General features: G+C 36.3%; 1 protein-coding gene across 1 annotated transcript in view; it reads right to left on the bottom strand.

Moving 5' to 3' along the window:
- Window positions 1-19,827, bottom strand: part of ANTXR2 (ANTXR cell adhesion molecule 2) — a 157,064-nt gene that overhangs the window by 90,219 nt on the left and 47,018 nt on the right. Inside the window, exons 11-12 of the mRNA XM_008993102.5 lie at window positions 12,409-12,487; window positions 3,051-3,146 (exon numbers count right to left, since the gene is read on the bottom strand). Coding sequence (XP_008991350.3) covers window positions 3,051-3,146; window positions 12,409-12,487 — 175 coding nt within the window. The remainder of the gene's footprint in view (window positions 1-3,050; window positions 3,147-12,408; window positions 12,488-19,827) is intronic.

The raw sequence follows: 19,827 nt of genomic DNA, 5'->3' as shown, positions 1-19,827 counted from the left end.
CAGTTGAAAGATTAGATTTAAATATTTGCCACTAGTTCTTAAAACACATTCAAGCAAAAAGAAATTTTCAAAACACCATGCTAAAATAAATAAATTTCATTTTCTGTTAAAAACTTACATTACTAGCAATGATAGTCAAAGACAAATTGATCCCCAATAATTTAATGCTACTAAGAGTTATTTAAATCATCACATTGCAATTTCAGCATTGCACAAATATAACCTAAAAGGAACAAAACAAAATAAACACCCTGCAGTTGTACTACAATACCCTCTGGAAACTCAAAATTCTTTTCCACAAGGTTATTGTCACACTTCCTCCTTCTTTTTACCTCTTCATTTTTCTCTAGTTCATTTAATTTCAGTTTAAAATTCCAGCTATTTATACTTTGTTAGAAGTGCTTCATTCTGGCCATATCTAAGGTGCACTGTCTGTCACTGCCTTTCTATTTCAATTGTTGATGAACTCAGTTGAATACAGTCTTAAATAATTTTTGCCAGGACTAGACCTTAGCTCTACTGTGAAGCTAGCAAAGCTTCTTTCGGGTGATTAGACTGATCAAATCTCTCCAGTGACTTATCATCCCTGGGAAGAGATCAGACTTTCTATTACAAGACATAGGAGGCCCTCTCCAATGGGTTTGTTCCCAAACCCAAACCATCATTCACCTAGCACAGTAGGTCTCAGCCTAGCACTTCTAAAAATATGTCAGAATAACTCATGATTCCACATGCACTTCATCTGCAATGTCCTTTGTGAACTGTCAACATTTTATTCATGACTCAGAACTAAATTTGGGATCATCAACTCAGTCAGGTTTCTTTAAAATGCTCCCTTTAATCTCTGCAAACCCTTCCTCCTTTATGTTTCTACTGTTCTTTACACACGTTGCTAGCGGGACTTCCATTACCTTCCATTTACACTTATTTGCAAACATTTCTATGTTCCATATTAAAATGTGAATTTCCATATCATATTATAAGCATTGTTGTATCTCTAGTTCCTAGCACAGTACTGACACCTACTAGATAATCAATCAATATTAACCAAGGGCTGAATTCAGAATTTCACCTCTTGTTTCTTCCTGCTTTAAAATCTACTTTACAAATGTTTGCCATCATTCAGTTATACCTAGGCATAATTATAAGTTCATACTTATATGAACTTATAAGGGCTAACTGCTTTTTAATCTATATTTCTAAGGGTTAAATAAAGGTGGTTTCCTCTATCAAATAAGCTTAGGAAATTAATAAGCATTCGGGATGTTTCTGAGGATAGGAAGCCCTTCTGACATCCTGATACTCCACCATTAAAGAGGCCCATTTATGTCTTATATAAAGTAACTCCATGATTTGAGATCTGAAGAGTTCCAGATTTTAGAGTCCCAAGGATCTAGACTCTGATCTAGTCACCTGATGATTGGATCCTCTTCTTAAAATACAAAATGATGGTCAAAACCCATATTTGAGCACCTTTCATTTTGCATCTGTCTTTTTAAAAATCATACAATTTGACACTTCTGAGCCTTCTGGTCAATACTAAGTGAAATTGCAAAGTGATTTAAAAAAAAAAAAAAAGAAAAAAAAAAATGCACCACCACAAAGTCTAAATTAAAAAACCAAGGAGCACAACTTGCATTAAGGCATCTTTTTGCTTTTTAATTTGATACTCAAGTATGCTAGCCACCCTAAAATAGCCATAACTATATAATCAAGATTACAACAGGAAACTGAGCATAAATTACTATGGCAGGAAACTGATTAGTTCAGCAAAGAGACAGGATGCTTCTTGTCTCTACGTTATCTGAGTTAATTCTATGCCTCCTCCATGGGCCAACTGTTCTGAGATAAAGGATTGTAAAGTTGCCTCATGAAAGCAAACTGAACTACAACTAATAATAACTGCAGGGCTAAAACAAAGCACATCTGAAATTGCAAAGTAGATAAAATCAGTCAGCAAACATGGGGGGGGACAGGTAGTCTTGCAGTATTATATAAAACATTACCACGAGCTAGAGAAGATTAAGTTCTATATAATGTGCTTATAATAAAATGAATATTCTCAAAATTAGTAGTAGGCATGCTTTGAAAGAGGGCTTCCTTAAGATATTTTTTTCTATGAAACCTGAACAATCTAAATTGGATTGCTTGAAATGTGTAGAATGATGCCCCTACCAAACTGTTCATAATTACCTGGTACTGTGAATATGTTATCTTAATGGCAAAAGGGATTTTGCAGAAGTGATTAAGGTTCAGGTCCCTGAGATGGGAAATTATCCTGAATTATCTAGGTGCATCTAACTTAATCACATAGTTCCTTAAAACTGGAGTACCGTTCCCAGCTAGGTTCAGAGTTAGTGGGAGATGTGCAGAAAAATGGTCAAAAAGATGCAACATATCAGGTTTGCAGATGGGAAAAGGGGTTCATGAGGCAAAGAATATGAGTGGCCTATAGAAGCTGGAAAAGACAAATGAATGGCTTCTTCCCTAGAGCATTAAGAAAGAAACACATCCCTACCAATACCTTTTAGTCCAGGTAAACCCAGTGAATCTCACATCCAAGCTGTGATTAGATAGTTGGTAGATTTATGTTGCTTTTAGTCATCACATGTGGCAATTTGTTACAGTAGCAATAGATGACTGATACCCACCCATATTCTTTCACAGGCTTTATAGAAACACAAAAAGTGACACAAACTGAAACTCCCCAACATTACTCCAAAAGTAGCTGTTTAACAAATACCCTGACAATTGCGTATGACTAATTTCTGAACAAATATTTTTCAGAAGCAAACAAAGAAGGTCCTGAAATGGTAGACCCTTCAAAGAGAAATCAATAACTTAATGAGCACTTAAAAAAAAGAAACTGACCAGCTAATTTTTCGTATCTTTAGTAGAGACAGGGTTTCACCATGTTGGCCAGGCTGGTCTCGAACTCCGGACCTCGTGATCCACCACCACGGCCTCACAAAGTTCTGGGATTCAGGCATGAGCCACCACACCCAACTTCTAATTTTTTTTAAGTAGTGTTGCAAATCCTTCTTACTCACCACTTTGCAGCAAAGGGGCCAAAACCACCACATCAAACCGATGCCCAGGAGTAGCAGTAACACCAAAATAACAATGATGGCTGCGATGCCATTAGACTAAAGCAGGCAAAAGAAAAAAACAAAGCAGTCAGCATAGGCTTATGGTCAAGTTCCAAATGTATATATATTTTAAGAAAATACTAGGAAATAATGCAGAAAGCAGAAAGCCAAACTAGATTTTAACTATATTATTTTAATTTCTTGAAATTCTGCAAATTTATCTTCTATTTAATATATATTATGTTTTAGGTTATGTTGTTGTGACAGGCAATAATAAACACAAACTCTCCCAAAATGCTGCAGATTCTTTACCAATATATCTGAAAGGAATGTAGGAAAAATTACTAATCAGGATTAGACTGGTCCCTATCTTTCATGTAAGGATTATTTTGGCTCAAAGCATAACTACCTATAGGCAGTATTGAGGCAAAAATCCTCCAGACTTTTTGATAGTGAAACATTGTTTATTTTATATAGTTAAAGAATAAGATGAATATTTTAAAAAAATTACGAGGTAGATGACAAACCAATAATGGTTCTTACTGGCAAATGTTATATACACATCAACGCAAGAATGCAATCTCGTGTTAATGAATCAGATGTTTTCTCATTGCAGCTGAAGTATGACCTGCAAAAAAACCACACTGGTGTTCTTTCCCTTCCTAAGTACTGAGCTCTTCCAGCCTTAAGGCACCTACTCTGGGCTCTGTTCCTAAACCCCTTCACATAAAAACCACCTACTCATTTTACAGGGCTCATATTAAGTCCCTTTCATGGAAGTCTTCCTTGGACCCTTTGACTATAAATTACCCCTTTGATTAAACAACTCATAGTTCTCTATACTTTAATCTTTAGTAGTTATCACAGTGAAATTAATTATGAGTTTTGTGATTATTTGTTTAATTTCTATTTTCTGCCATGATATATTGTGAGCTCTAGGAAGTCAGGGGCTACATCTAGCCCATTTAGCACTGTATACTCCATGTCTGGCATTGAAAAACTACTTACTGAGAGAATGAACTCTAAAGAAATAAGGCAGCAAAAGATATGGATACAAAGAAGAATGTTTACTGAACTTTTACTGTAGAGATAGTTTCCAAGGGAACAAGAGGTCTCTGCCAAATGCCTAATCTCTAGAATCCTCAGTAATAATGTTTTCTTTTGTGTTTTTGTAAGAGAGAGAATTCAGGAAAGAAAAGAAAAAGAAGAGAGAAAGAGAAATAAGATTAATACTTTATAGAAATTTCCAGGCAAATACCTAAGTAGTCTGTTCTTATTAAAAACATCAAAAGTACATTTTGCTTTACAAAATTCTAAATATTCATGAACGAATCATGCTACCCTCCACAGGCTTAAATACATTAAGCTCTAAAATCTAGGCAAACAAGAATGTAACAGGAAAAGGATGTCATAGAAATGCAGGAAAACTGTGGTACATTATGGGAAAAATATTGTCAAATGTATAAATCTTGATCTCACCTTCAAAAATATGGTCTTATGAAAGACAGCCCTTATCTGTGACTGTCCACGTACAGAAGGAAGACAACATTTCTCACCAGACCTTTCCCACATGAGGATCCAGCCACAGCACTCATAGAAATGGCGCACCATTTGGCTGTGCTATACAACTTTCAAAAGGGTTCTATGAACATTTGGTTTCCCCTTTTCTTAGAATTCACACCCGTGTTCAGAAATAAGGACATGTAACTAGAGGCCATGAAACTGCTAAAAATTTAGTGGTTAGTTTGTTCCTTCTATGTACGTGCCAAGAAAAGGAAAATCAGAAAATTGCACTGACAGAACATAATGTAGATGGGCTAGCCCTGATAGATACTTAAAATTCTTGGTTTTTCCCTTAAAAAATGCCTCTATTAGTAGCACTGATAAAATACCATGCACCTCCAGATACAAATATACATTTATTATGACAATATTATCATCTCAACTGATTCCAAAGATTTGTTTCAAAAAAATAAAAATAAATTATGCACTTTCTCAAGACCTACAGATCTAACCGTTATTATATTTAATTCAAGAATGATGGGAATAGAATCAGAGGAACAAAAAATGCAACCTGGCCTTGCCATCTATCTATCTATCTATCTATCTATCTATCTATCTATCTATCATCTATCTATCTATCTATCATCTATCTATCTATGAATGATACAGGCCCTGAATGCACCAATCACAGACATCAGTTCAGTTAACTGGATACAAATTCAGGCTTTCCCATTGTGTTTGTTTTGATAGTCAGAGCCACTATCAGATAAGCAAGAAAGATGTTAGTCATGAAAGAAAAACAGTTTCATTTTGTACAAAACTTTATAAACATCTTGGTGAAAGGTGGAACACACAGAATTCAGGCCTGAAATCAGACACTGTGTTGCAAACTATGGACTTAGGAGTCAGATAAAGAAGAGTATGAAACTAGATTTGATTACACATAGATCTATATCATGAGCAGAAACTAGAAGTTTCAATTTTACATAGGCATGCCTCTCTTTACACAGACCTCAGGTCAAAAAGTTCTAATAAATATTTAATACTCAAATGTCATTGTTCTTGAACTAGGTAAAATAAATAAATACATATGACTGGTTGCTAAAACTGGTTGTTATTCATCAAAAAAATATCTGATGAGCACTCAATGCCTACTAGTCACTAAAAACAGGTACCAACATTATAATGTTGGATAAGTTTTCAAGAAGCTCACAGGATAGAGAGACAAGTCTTAAAGAAATAATTCCAAGTGTGAAGAATGTGGAAGGAACATACAATAAGAACAGTAAAAGTGAGAAATAACCTACTCTGGGGTTCTGAGAGGACCTCCTGGAATAAGTACAAAAAGGCTGAGGTGGTGAGTGGCAGGGGGTAGGCATAAATAGTGGCTTCCTGCAAGAATAAGAGAAAGACCATTGTGGGTGGAACATGGCCTTTGAGGGGACTGAGTGACATTTTTAAGAGACTGAAGAAAGAAAATCAAACACAAATTTCTGAAAAGCTGTAATTTATTGGACTAATGTCCATTTGTTAGATGACATTTCAATATACCCTTTGTGGTATCAATTCTTCCCAATAATAGTTGTGAACAAGTAGCATTTCCAGACACGGGTGTGAAAGCTGAGGAGTCCAGTCTGAGACCCAACACTCAGGTGTCAGTCAAGGCTATGAAGCCAAAATGCTTCTAAGGGTTAACTGGGGACATAGCAGAAATTAGAGCTTGATGTCAGGAGAGAAGGAACATATTTTCTAGTCAGTCTAGACACAAAACGTTCTTGAACTTCATCTGCATCTAATTTCTTTTTCTTCACTAAAAGCAAGTAATACAACAAAAAACTTTATTCTGCCAAATATAACTAAACTTCTAGCTAAGAGAATCATAGAAGTATAAAAACAAATGAGAATTACTAATGCCCTTGCAACTTTACTATGGGAAAGAGGAATCACTCATGAAAGTTTCAAATGAGCATTAATTGTTATTGTTGCCATCTATCTAGAAAATAGTGACTTCACAGCAGCCAGATTAGATGAAACAGACATAGAAAAGGGAAAATCAGTCTCCACAATTTTGTTCCATGAATTTAGAGAAAGAAAATAGAGTCATGGAACAGATGATTATTTAATTTACTGGATTCGTTTTAGACTATTCGATGTCAAGAATTAGGAAACTATAACCCAAAGGGTCAAATCCAGCCAATCTATTTCATAAGACCCCCACACTTTTTTTTACAGTACTATATAAACCTGAAAAAATCAAAAGAAGAATATTCCAATGTCAGTGGACATAATTTTATTGAATACCGCCATTTGTTTACATAATGCATATAGCTGCTTTTGCACTACAATGATATGGTTGAGTAGTTGTGACAGAGACCACATGGCCCCCAAAGCCTGAAGTATGTGTTTACTATCTGTCCTTCTACAGGAAAAATTCACAAACCCTTGTCCTATATAAATCAATGTAGAGTCTGGTTTAAAATGGCAGACTGTGGAAATGTTCAGTCAGGGGGTGGGAGGAGACAGATGTGGGTTCAATTCTCAATTCTAGCATTTATTAGAGCGCAAAACTGGGCTAGTAACAACCTTTCAGAGCCTCCAGGCTCCAGGTATCCCTCTCTCAGGAGCAGTAAGGACTGAAATCACCTGTTACCCTCATCAAGCCATGCACTTCTTTGAGGGCTGGGTCCACATAATACAAGATGTACCTTCTACTGTGTTTGGATAATTGTGCACTGAATATTAGAGGTAGCTTCCTGTTCCTCGGTTTTCTTATCTGTAAAATTAATATACTCTTAACAGCTTTCTCTTGGATTTTGAGTGTTAAATGAAGCCATAAGGACTTAGCACATATACAGCAGTGCTGAGCACAGCATCTGGCACTTAATACATGCTCAGCAAACAGGTTCTTGGTATTGTTATTGCAAAAGAGTCAGAAGAAGATCAATGATTTCAAGAAAAAAAAAGGGACATCTTTCCATTATATTTTTAAAAGCAGAGATCCATTTTAAAGATATTTGAAGAGAAATGAAGATAAAGGATTGACTAAATACACACCCTCCTCAGACTCTAATCTTAAGTCTCTTAAATCTAAAACTTAGTTTCCCCATTTTAAACTAGATATATGGTTCCTTTCAATCATTCATTTGGGAAATAATTGTGGGGCACCTGCTCTGTGTAAGGACCAGTCATGGGAGAAGGGCAGTGAGTAAGCACAAGCCCTGCCACTGACGTATCAAGCTGGTAAGAAAGGCCCAGAAGCCTGTTTTCATACAGTTTAAAAACACTAAATCAAATCATGTCAACTTCCAAGGACTTTCTGTTTCACTCAGAAGAAAAGCTCAGGTCCTTACAATGACTACAAGGGCACTCTTACAAGATCTGCCCTGATCCTGCCATTCTTTCCTCTTTAACCCAAGGCTTCCACTCTCCCTGACTACCTCTACTCCAGCACACTGTCTGGCTTGCTCTTCTTTAAACCTGCCAGACACCGTCACCTGAGGCTTTGCTCTAGCTGTCTTTCCTCTGCGTGGAGCACATTTCCCTCATATAGTCTGCAGGGCTTCCTCTGTTATCTCCAAGTTTTTGCTCAAAGCCTTCTTTCTTCGTGAGAATCACCTTGACCCCTTCTTAACTGTTACAGCTTGCTCCTTTCCCCTCATCACTGACACACCAATGATGTTTTTTCTGAAATCTTTCTGCTCTTAAGCCACCTTGAGTCATATTACCCTCTGAGAAGAAGTTAAGACCTAGAAAGTCTTTAAAGCACATAACCTATACATCCCAGATGAGTCATTTAGCCTCAGGATCCCTGTATGTGAAAATCACGCATTGTTACAGGATAGGAAGAAAGACCTGTTTTCCTGCTTGCATGGAAGAAAAGAGGAAAACATAGCTTGGAGGTGTCGAATAGGAAGAAGGGTGAGGAAAGAATGCCACTTCAGTGAGCTAAACACCGAGAAACTGCAAACCACAAATATGTGTAATTTCAACCACATCCTCAGGGACCAGAAAACCAGGAAACTGCAACATCCACAAAACCTACAAATTGCAACATGTGCTAGAAATAGGAGAAAAAAATCCTCCCCAAAAAGCACAAACACAAAAACAAAAACCCTAGCTATTTTCAAAATGGAAGTAGGTGTTGGCAATGACTTACTCAAGGAGTTAAAAAATGACCCAAGGGTCCTTTTCTCTGCAACATTGTCTTAAAATGAGAAGTACAACTACCTCTATACAGGTAACATTGAATTGCTTCTTTTGTTTTGTTTTGTGTTGGAAAGGTATCTCCTGAATTAATAGATCAAAATATAAAACCATGAAACTGTGAGATGTGAGAAGATGTTTAGGTTTAGTCTTTGGTCTTTTGGAGGGCAGGAATTCTTTTTTTGCTTTGATTTATATAGTTTTTACAAAATATACTAAGAAATAATAGCCACGTGGTCAGTCCTGTTTAGTGCTTTCTGTTTCCATATTCAATAATATAACATTCAAACTTTCTATAAATCCACAAAATTAAATAAAAAAAGAAAATGTCTACTGAATGGAGTTTATCTGCATTTAGGCAATGCAAATCAATAATCCCAATTAAAATATATATTCAATGTGGTTACAAACCAAGATAGTAACAAGCTATCAAAATCAACTTTCTTATTCAGAAAGCAGCAACATTTTAAATGAACAAAATAATGAAGTCCCATATTAAGATGCAATAATTTGATTTCAAACCTTGATGCATGCCTTACATAATGAACTCTAACCTTCCTAACAGAAAACATAATTTCCATATTAATGTTTTTAAAAAAAAGGAATTCATTTGTAAATTATTCTCTTACCTTATTTTGATTTTAAATATGCCTTTCAAATTCTATAAATATCCAAATCAAATGCATACTACCTTAAAGTTCTTGGAAAACGGAGCTCAACATAAAAAAAGCAATGCCTAGAGGCAGCAATTAAGAGCCTACCACAAAAAAAAAGCCCAGGTCCAGACGGGTTCGGGCTCACAGCCGAATACTACCAGACACACAAAGAAGAGCTGGTACTATTCCTTCTAAAACTATTCCAAATAATCCAAAAAGAGGGAATCCTTCCCAAATCATTTTATGAGACCAACATCATCCTGATACCAAAACCCGGCAGAGACCCAACAAGAAAAGAAAACTTCAGGCCAATATCCATGATGAACATAGATGCAATAATCTTCAATAAAATATTGGCAAGCCGATTGCAACAGCAAATCAAAAAACTTATTCATCATGATCTAGTAGGATTCATCCCGGGGATGCAAGGCTGGTTCAACATACTCAAGTCTATAAACGTAATTCACCACATAAACAGACCCAAAAACAAAAACCACATGATTATCTCAATTGATGCAGAGAAGGCATTCAACAAAATTCAACAGTCCTTTATGCTAAAAACCCTCAATAAACTCGGTATCGATGGAACGTATCTCAAAGTAATAAAAGCTATTTATGACAAACCAACAGCCAATATCATACTGAATGGGCAAAAACTGGAAGCATTCCCTTTGAAATCCGGCACTAGACAAGGATGCCCTCTTTCACCACTCCTATTCAATATAGTACTGGAAGTTCTAGCCAGAGCAATCAGGCAAGAAAAAGAAATAAAGGGTATTCAAATAGGAAAGGTGGAAGCCAAATTGTCTCTATTTGCAGACGACATGATAGTATACCTAAAAGACACCATCGCCTCAGCCCTAAAACTCCTGAAACTGATAAGCAACTTCAACAAAGCCTCAGGATATAAAATCAATGTGCAAAAATCACAAGCATTCGTCTACACCAATAACAGACTTAAAGAAAGCCAAATCAAGAACGAACTGCCATTCACAATTGCTACAAAAAGAATAAAATACCTTGGAATACAACTCACAAGGAACGTAAGGGACCTCTTCAAGGAGAACTACAAACCACTGCTCAACGAAATCAGAGAGGACACAAACAGATGGAGAAACATTCCATGTTCATGGTTAGGAAGAATTAATATCGTGAAAATGGGTATACTGCCCAAAGTAATTTACAGAATCAACGCTATCCCCATCAAGCTACCATTGACTTTCTTCACAGAACTGGAAAAAACCACCATGAACTTCATATGGAACCAAAAGAGAGCCTGCATAGCCAAGTCAAATCTAAGCAAAAAGAACACAGCAGGGAGCATCACCCTACCAGATTTCAAACTATACTACAAGGCTACAGTAATCAAAACAGCATGGTACTGGTACCAAAACAGAGATATAGACCAATGGAACAAAACAGAGGCACCGGAGGCAACACAACATATCTACAACCATACAATCTTTGATAAACCCGACAAAAACAAGCAATGGGGAAAGGATTTCCTGTTTAACAAATGGTGTTGGGAAAACTGGCTAGCCATGTGCAGAAAGCAGAAACTGGACCCCTTCCTGACACCTTACACTAAAATTAACTCCAGATGGATTAAAGACTTAAACATAAGACCTGGCACCATAAAAACCCTAGAAGGAAATCTAGGCAAAACTATCCAGGACATAGGAGTAGGCAAGGACTTCATGAACAAAACACCAAAAGCATTGGCAACCAAAGCCAAAATAGACAAATGGGACCTAATGAAACTCCACAGCTTCTGCACGGCAAAAGAAACAGTCACTAGAGTGAATCGGCAACCAACAGAATGGAAAAAAATTTCTGCAGTTTACCCATCTGACAAAGGGCTGATATCCAGAATTTACAAAGAACTCAAACAGATTTACAGGAAAAAAACAAACAAGCCCATTCAAAAGTGGGCAAAGGATATGAACAGACACTTTACAAAAGAAGACATATATGAGGCCAACAATCATATGAAAAAATGCTCATCGTCACTGGTCATCAGAGAGATGCAAATCAAAACCACATTGAGATACCATCTCACGCCAGTTAGAATGGCGATCATTAAAAAATCTGGAGACAACAGATGCTGGAGAGGATGTGGAGAAAAAGGAACACTTTTACACTGTTGGTGGGAGTGTAAATTAGTTCAACCATTGTGGAAGACAGTGTGGCGATTCCTCAAGGCCTTAGAAATAGAAATTCCATTTGACCCAGCAATCCCATTACTGGGTATATATCCAAAGGACTATAAATCGTTCTACTATAAGGACACATGCACACAAATGTTCATTGCAGCACTGTTTACAATAGCAAAGACCTGGAATCAACCCAAATGCCCATTGATGATAGACTGGATTGGAAAAATGTGGCACATATACACCATGGAATATTATGCAGCAATCAGAAATGATGAGTTTGTGTCGTTTGTAGGGACATGGATGAATCTGGAGAACATCATCCTCAGCAAACTGACACAAGAACAGAAAATGAAACACCGCATATTCTCACTCATAGGCGGGTGATGAAAAATGAGAACACATGGACACAGGGAGGGGAGTACTAAACACTGGGGTCTATTGGGGGGAAAAGGGGAGGACCAGTGGGAGGGGGTGGTGGGGAGGGATAGCTTGGGGAGAAATGCCAAATGTGGGTGAAGGGGAGAAAGGAAGCAAAACACACTGCCATGTGTGTACCTACGCAACTGTCTTGCATGTTCTGCTCATGTACCCCAAAACCTAAAATGCAATAAAAAATGTATAAAAAAAAAAAAAAGCAATGCCACCCCAAATCAATTCTATACAAAATTTTTCCTTGCAATGGTCTCCAGTGTTATTGTTTGCATCTCATTTATTGTGGTATGCAACATCACCAAGGATCCATAGATTATTTCTGGATAGGATTACTTTTAAAAGGTAACCTTCATGCAAACTTTTACTTACACATTCTGTGGCTGTGACAAGTAATGAGCTTGAGATGACAGATTTTCCTCCATTAAAGCTCACTGAAACATCAAGAATTCTGAAAAAGAAATGGAGAAACAATAATTACATATAAATTTAAAACCAGAGGAGTAAAACATTTTGATTTCCTTATGTAATTAATTCAAAACCAGCCAGAAAACATACTTAAATAGTAAGGGTCTCAAACTCCTGACCTGAAGTGATCCACCCACCGCAGTCTCTCAAAGTGCTGGGATTACAGGCGTGAACTACCGCGCCTGGCCTGGTCAACGTGGTGAAACCCCGTCTCCATTAAAAATACAAAAATTAGCCGGGCATGGTGGTGGGTGCCTGTAATCTCAGCTACTCTGGAGGCCCACGCAGAAGAGTTGCTGGAACTCAGGAGGCAGAGGTGGCCGTAAGCCAAGATCACACCATTACATTCCAGCCGGGGCCACAACAGCAAGACTCAGTCTCAAAAAAAAAAAAAAGATTAAGGGTTACAGCTTTCGGTAAATTACGCCAGCTTTCTTCTTCCTTATTTCTAGTCCTTACTTACTAGTCAGAGGCAAACTTGTTAAATGATCTAATTGTTCCTTTACAAAGTAGTAACCGAAATAGTAACATTAAGAAATTTCTCAATCCGGAAAAATGCCAAGGTTTCAGGTTCGCAAAAACCTACAAAGGGCTGAGCGCTGTGGCTCACGCCTGTAATCCCAGCACTTTGGGAGGCCAAGGTGGGCAGATCATGAGGTCAAGAGAAAGAGACCATCCTGGCCAACATGGTGTAACCCCATCTCTACTAAAAAAATACAAAGATTAACTGGGTGTGGTGGCGTGCTCCGGTAGTCCCAGCTACTTGGGAGGCTGAGGCAGGAGAATTGCTTGAACCCGGGAGGCGGAGGTTGCAGTGAGCCGAGATCACGCCACTGCACTTCAGCCTGGCGCCTGGCGACAAAGCAAGCCTCTCTCAAAAAAAAAAAAAGAGGAAAGAAAGAAAGAAAGAGAGAGAGAGAAAAGAAAGAAGAAAGAAAAAGAAAGAAAAAGAAAGAAAGAAGGAAGGAAGGAAGGAAGGAAGGAAGGAAGGAAGGAAGGAAGGAAGGAAGGAAGGAAGGAAGGAAGGAAGGAAGGAGAGAGAAAAAAGAAAAGCTTTAGATCCCATAGATCCCATTCGGCCTACTTTCCTGCCTCTAGATATTACTATTAACAATATAAAACCGGAAGCAATAAACCAGTCAAAAATAAAATACAAAAAAAAGGGCATATGAAAGACAACAACAAAGTGAAGAAAAAAGAGAGAAAGATTTATTTGCAGGTATTTGTTGTAGATGGTCCCAAGATATTAAAATATCCCAACAAACGTATAAAGAAGAGACAATAACTTTTGTCCCAGGCTAAGAAATATTAGAATTAAAATATCGTTCTTATTCTGAAAATATGATTTCAAATTATAAAACAAGTAATAATCATTAAAATTTCATTGATTTAGATTATTTGGGATTAGCCTAGAGTTAGAAACTTTTTATAAAAAAAAACAACGCTAAAATTAGTTATCAAAGGGAAAAAAATGGCAAGGGGGTTTTTAAGGAAAGAGCTCTTTTCCAAAGCTGTTTAGAAAGTGTATTATCATATAATTGGTTTGGAAACCAATCAAAGCCATCCATTCATAGGCCAGGCATGGTGTGGCTCAGGTCTATAATCCCAGACTTTGGAAGGCCGAGGTGGGAGGATTGCATGAATCCAGGAGTTTCAGACCAGCCTCGGTAACACCATGAGATGACCATCTCTACAAAAAATCAAAATAAAAATAATTAGCCTGGCATGTGACATGTGCCTATAGGCCCAGCTACTCATGAAGTTGTGGCAGGAGGATGCCTTGAGCCTGGGAGGCCCAGGCTGCAGTTATGCCTGACTGAGCCACTGCATTCCAACATCAGCAACACAGTGAGACTCTGTCTCAAAAAAAAAGCAAAAACAAAAAGCAAAACAAAACTACCAGAAACAATCTCAAGCTGTTGACAGAAAGGGGAGATGAGAAATATTGGCATTTTACTGGTATTATCTATTTTAACCCTTCACAATAGCCCTTGAAGTAAATAGTAGTTCCACAGTTTTATAGATGGGGACCAGGAGGTCCAGAAATGTTAATTACCCTGCCCAAAGTAATAAAGCTGGAACTCTAACTTTGAACTCTTTTCCTCATACCACAGAGGCTTGATTAAAGGCTTAAATCAAAGTCCCTAATGTGTTTCTTTTCTCAAAGTGCTATTTGGTTTGGATTCATACAATAAAGTTACTGGGAAGGATATTCCTGGCAAAGTTCATGCTAAATTCAATCAAAATACAGAAATACTTTTATTAAAATATTTCTTTGTAAAGTATTTATTTAAAAGCATGTTGTTTTAAAAGATGGTTTAGCTAAATCCATAAAAGAATGAGAATTCTGGATGTTTACATCAAATTAACTATACTTCTGAACTATTCCAACATGGAAGGCCAAATGGCCTATTAAGAAAGAAAACTTAGACTTAATTGCTCATTCTGAATAAATGAGTGCCTTGTTTTTTTTAATGACTAAGCATAATCAAATTAAAAAAAATCATCTTCCCTAGTTCCTAATTCCTCTACTTTAAAGCATGTAACCAGAATCATCTGACATGTTGGCATGGTTTTATGTTTTGGAAAGATTATTTTGATTCACAGTAATAGGTGATTCTTGCAGGCAATCTTACTGATTCAAATTTAAGGGATCAGTAGACATTGTCTGAAGTTGTTTATAATCTGGCAGTTAAAACTCACCAAAAACAAACAAGTTCTCTAAGTAATGAAGAAAACATTCAAACTTTTAATGCTTAACAAAATGAAATGAAAACAGAAGATATATTTTAAAACAAAGTTTACTCTTTCCTAAAGTAGAAATGCAGGCTGATGTGATCTTGTAGCTGACCAAAATAAGTGCATTCTCTGAAAATCTCAGTCTAGTATAACGTGGCTGGTGTCAAAAAAAAAAAAAAAAAAAAAAAAACTGAGTTAAGTCTTCACAGATATAGAAATCCGACTGATGATATATGATATATGGAATTGAAACAAAAAAAACTTTCTGAGAGAAGTAGTAGAATAGTGATAAAAATATAGCCATAAACACCACTCATAATTACAGGCATTTGTTTTCTTACCAAGAGCCAGACACATTAATTCATCTTCTAATTCTCACAGCAACCTACTGAGGTCAGCACCAGCATCATCTCCATTTTCCACATGAAGAAACAAGCTTAAAAAGGTAATGTGCCCAAATACTGGACTTCGCTGACTCTGTAGTCAAAATGCTTTCACTTACACAACATACTACTTTAATCTTCCACATGTATTTTAGGGTCTTATATTTAAATTTCTCAAATTAGCGTGAGTATCATTTCAATCTTACAGTCTTTTACAATATGCACATACTTCTCATGGTTAACTAGAGTGGCATTTACTATATTCTAAAACAATATATTTATTTGTAAATATATATTTATGAACATATGTGTGTATTTATAGAAAGAGGTATTTTTTCTGTGGAAACTTTTCAGAAGCACTGCAAATATGAGACACAGTTACATCTGCTTTTAAACTTTGCTACTTCTTTAGAAAATCATTTTTGAAATTATTGGTATGGTGTTGGCACCATCATTATCTGGTGCCTTTGCCCAAAGCTATGCTATTTTTTTTCTGGCACAGATTGAGAAAGCCACCCCCTTTAACCCAAACCAAATTCTGTGAGCTTTCTTTGACCCAAGACTCCATTATACATATTTAATGTCTTTTGTCATATTTTATGTCATTTCTATTAGCATCTATAGATTGTTATTCCTTTTCCTATATAACCTCTACTTCTGGTTAGTATTTTTCTGACAGTGGAAGTTATACTCTGAGAGTATGAGTTTTAAGACCTTTTGCTTTCTTATGGGCAAAAACGTATTAAAACATTGTCTTTACTTAATTGCAAATATATATGGGAGGCAAGAGGAGAGTTTATTTGTATTTATCCCAAGGATCAAATAAAATTGAAAAAGGGGATTGATTTTGGCAAATCTGGAGTCCTGAGTTCGAACCCTCACCACTCCATTTTTAATCTTCTATTTCTCAATCTGTAAAATGGGGAGAATTGTACCTATTTCAAAGTTGTTTTGAGGATAAGAGCTTGGTAAAATAACACACATAAAATGTACAACACAAGCCTGGGACACAACAGGTACTCCACAAATTACTGTTAACACCTGGTTATTTGTCTAATGGATTATTTAAAATATCAAGGTACTTTTTAATAAACCTTTTAGATCTAAGCTAAAAAGCAATATATATAATAGCAATAAAATCATTATGTAATTTTTTTGTTAACTTAATGAATTTCTATTCCATTTACTGCCATATAAAAATATTATAAGCTAAATTCTTCAGAAAATGTCTACTATATAATGTCATGCAGTGTCATGTAAAAAAAATGTTCAATGTTATATTCATCCTGTTATAAAACATGACCTTGATTAAATCCAACATTATAGCTATGCTGAGCTGTGTGCTAAACCTCAGGCCTAAAATCACACTCCAAATTGGTTTAGGAATATTTGTCAGTAGAATCACTCAATCAGTCACTCACTTTATTACTAGTTAATTAAACAAGTATTTATTAATTGATCATAGTAGCAATGATAATTGGGCTGTACTTGGTAAAAGGGTTTCAGTAACAAATAATACAAATTACGATGTAAGCCCCACAAACAATTACAAAAGAATGTGATATTAATAAAATAGCTCTAAGCACAGGAGTTCTAGAGGGCCATATGGGAGATACAACAGACTTGGCCTTGGTATGAGGGCATAAGCAAACTTTTCCTGTAGGAAGTCAATTACAGGATGAGGCTTAAAGACTGATCAGAAATTAGGAAATGAGATTAGAAAGGAGGCCATGTAGTTGGAGCACTCTGACAGGGTGGAAGGCAAGAAAGGGACAGGGACAGAACAGTCAAGAAACTAAAAGTGACTGAGTACTCCAGTAACAAAAGAGGGTGAGAGTAAGAATGAAATGACTCCAGGCTGAAAAGGGGAGCAGAGGAAAGCTCATCAAGTCCCTGGTTGCCATCTTGAGACATCTGGAATTCGTCTTAAGAGTTTTAAACTTGGTAGAAATATAGTTAGAAATGTGTTTTACAAATATCACTCTTGTTACAGTGTAAGGCAGGGGTCTGAAGAATAAATTTTAAAAGTAGAAAGACCATTTAAGAAAGTCTCAGTGGATTTGAAATAAGTACCAAAGTAGAATTGAACTAAAATAGTGGCAATGAGGTTAGTGTGAAAACAAAAACTGAGACATATTAGGAGTTAGAATAAAAAGGACATGGACATTTATTGGATGTAGGAGGTGAGGAAGAAGAAAAAAAGATGACCTCAAAGATTCTGTCTTACACAAGTAGGTGGGCAGTCTTGCATAGGAACACAAAAAGACCAAGTTTGAACAGAAGGATTTGAGTTTAATTTGGGACCTCCAAGTTTAAGGTGCCTACAGAAATTCCAAGTGACTTTGTAGCCATTTGGACAGCAGACTTAAAGCTAAGAAAAAGATCTTGCTTGGAAATTTGGAGCTCATCAGGAAGAAAAAGGGAGCCACAGAAAAGGTGAGGTTATAAGTCAAGTATCCTCCAACCATGATAAAAGCTGAGGATATGCCAGGCACTGTGGCCCACGCCTGTAATTCCAGCAGTTTGGGAGACCAAGGTGGGTGGATGGCTTGAACCCAGGAGTTTGAGACCAACCTGGGAAATATGATGAAACCCTGACTCCACAATAAATACAGAAAATTAGCAGGGCATGGTGGTACATGCCCATGGTCTCAGATACTTGGAGGCTGAGGTAGGAGGATCGCCTGAGCCAGAAAGGCCAAAAGTGCAGTGAGTCAGATCATGCCACTGCATTCTAGCCTGGGTGACAGTGAGACCCCGTCTAAAAAAAATCCTGAAAGTGAAGAGACTGTAAAAAGAAAAGCAGTCTAAAGTGATATCTGAGGAGAAAGAGGAGAAACAGCGTAAGAATATGAAGTCACAAAAGACAAGGAAAAACCTTCTGAGACAAGAGTGGCTCATGATGCAGATAATGCAGGATGGTAAAGGAAGATAACGCTGAGAAATCGCCACGCTTTCAACTTAATTTTCTATAAATTGGTCCGACATTGTTTAATATTTCTTACAAATATCTTAATCCATGCTTGGCTCCATCCTTACAATATGTTTTTTTTTTAAAATAGAAACATAGAAGAAAGCTTAACAACTCAATGTAACAAAAAGATTGTTTGAAGTACACTTTCATGTCAGCTAACAATTAATAGTAAAAAAATTAAATTCAAATATACTAAAGTCATTCCACTGAAAAATTGTTAAGTACTATGATACATAATTAAGTAAATACAACTCAATAAGTCCTATAGTCACATACTTGTATTTAATGTCTAAAGACTCATGACTGTTCTAAAACAGGAGAATGGCTCAGTGCCATATGTCAAAGCTACTCTGATCTGAGAAATGTTATACTCCATGAATTATGATTGACATTTCAATCCACAGTAACCAATTTCCAAAGTATTCATTTTCTTCTGACTTTATGCAGATCCAATAAAAGATTGTCATTTTATGATCCATTAAAAAGGATGAAAAAAATTAAATGAAATTGTGAAAGACATTTGCTGGAAGTAATAAATAATTTACCTCCAATTTGTACATACTGAAAATTAAACTGGCAACTACTCAAAAAGTTATTAAAATTATGGTGACAAGATATTTTGAAATCAAGTGCTGCTATTTAATTCTCTGCAGTGCTTTTTAAAAGATAGCTTTATGTGTGATAAAGATTTTAAGTTGGAAGATAATAATCCATATTCATGAATAGTTTAAAGGTACCATTTCTAGGGATGAATTTATATGTAAATAAATGTTTTTGACTAAGGCTACTTTCTTAAAAGAGGCTAAAAGATTTTTTAATTAAGTGACTTATTTTAGTAAATCTCAATATGTGTATATAGCTAAAACAAAAATTGCAGTTGTCAAGATTTCTAGACTTCAGAAGAAAAAAACTATATTCAGATATTTACTGGACATCACAGGAAAAGCTGTATTATAAGTGTTCTGAGGATTGCACTAAAAACAACCACTTTCTTTTTGATGTGTATATTTTAATAACATTCTTAAAAAACAGTCACTCAATCAATTTAGTGCCTTTCATCCAAAAATTTCAAGTGTCTTCGTGATAAGGTTTGGCTCTGTGTACCCACCCAAACCTCATCTTGAATTGTAATTTCCACGTGTCAAGTGAGGAACCTGATAGGAGGTGACTGGATTATGGAGGTGGTTCCCCCATGCTGTTCTCATGATGGTGAATGAGTCTCATGAG

The sequence above is a fragment of the Callithrix jacchus genome, chromosome 3 (assembly GCF_049354715.1).
Source record: "Callithrix jacchus isolate 240 chromosome 3, calJac240_pri, whole genome shotgun sequence".
Classification (NCBI taxonomy): Eukaryota; Metazoa; Chordata; class Mammalia; order Primates; family Cebidae; genus Callithrix; species Callithrix jacchus.
Note: the sequence above shows the minus strand (reverse complement) of the source record. Positions and strands in the feature narration are given on the sequence as shown.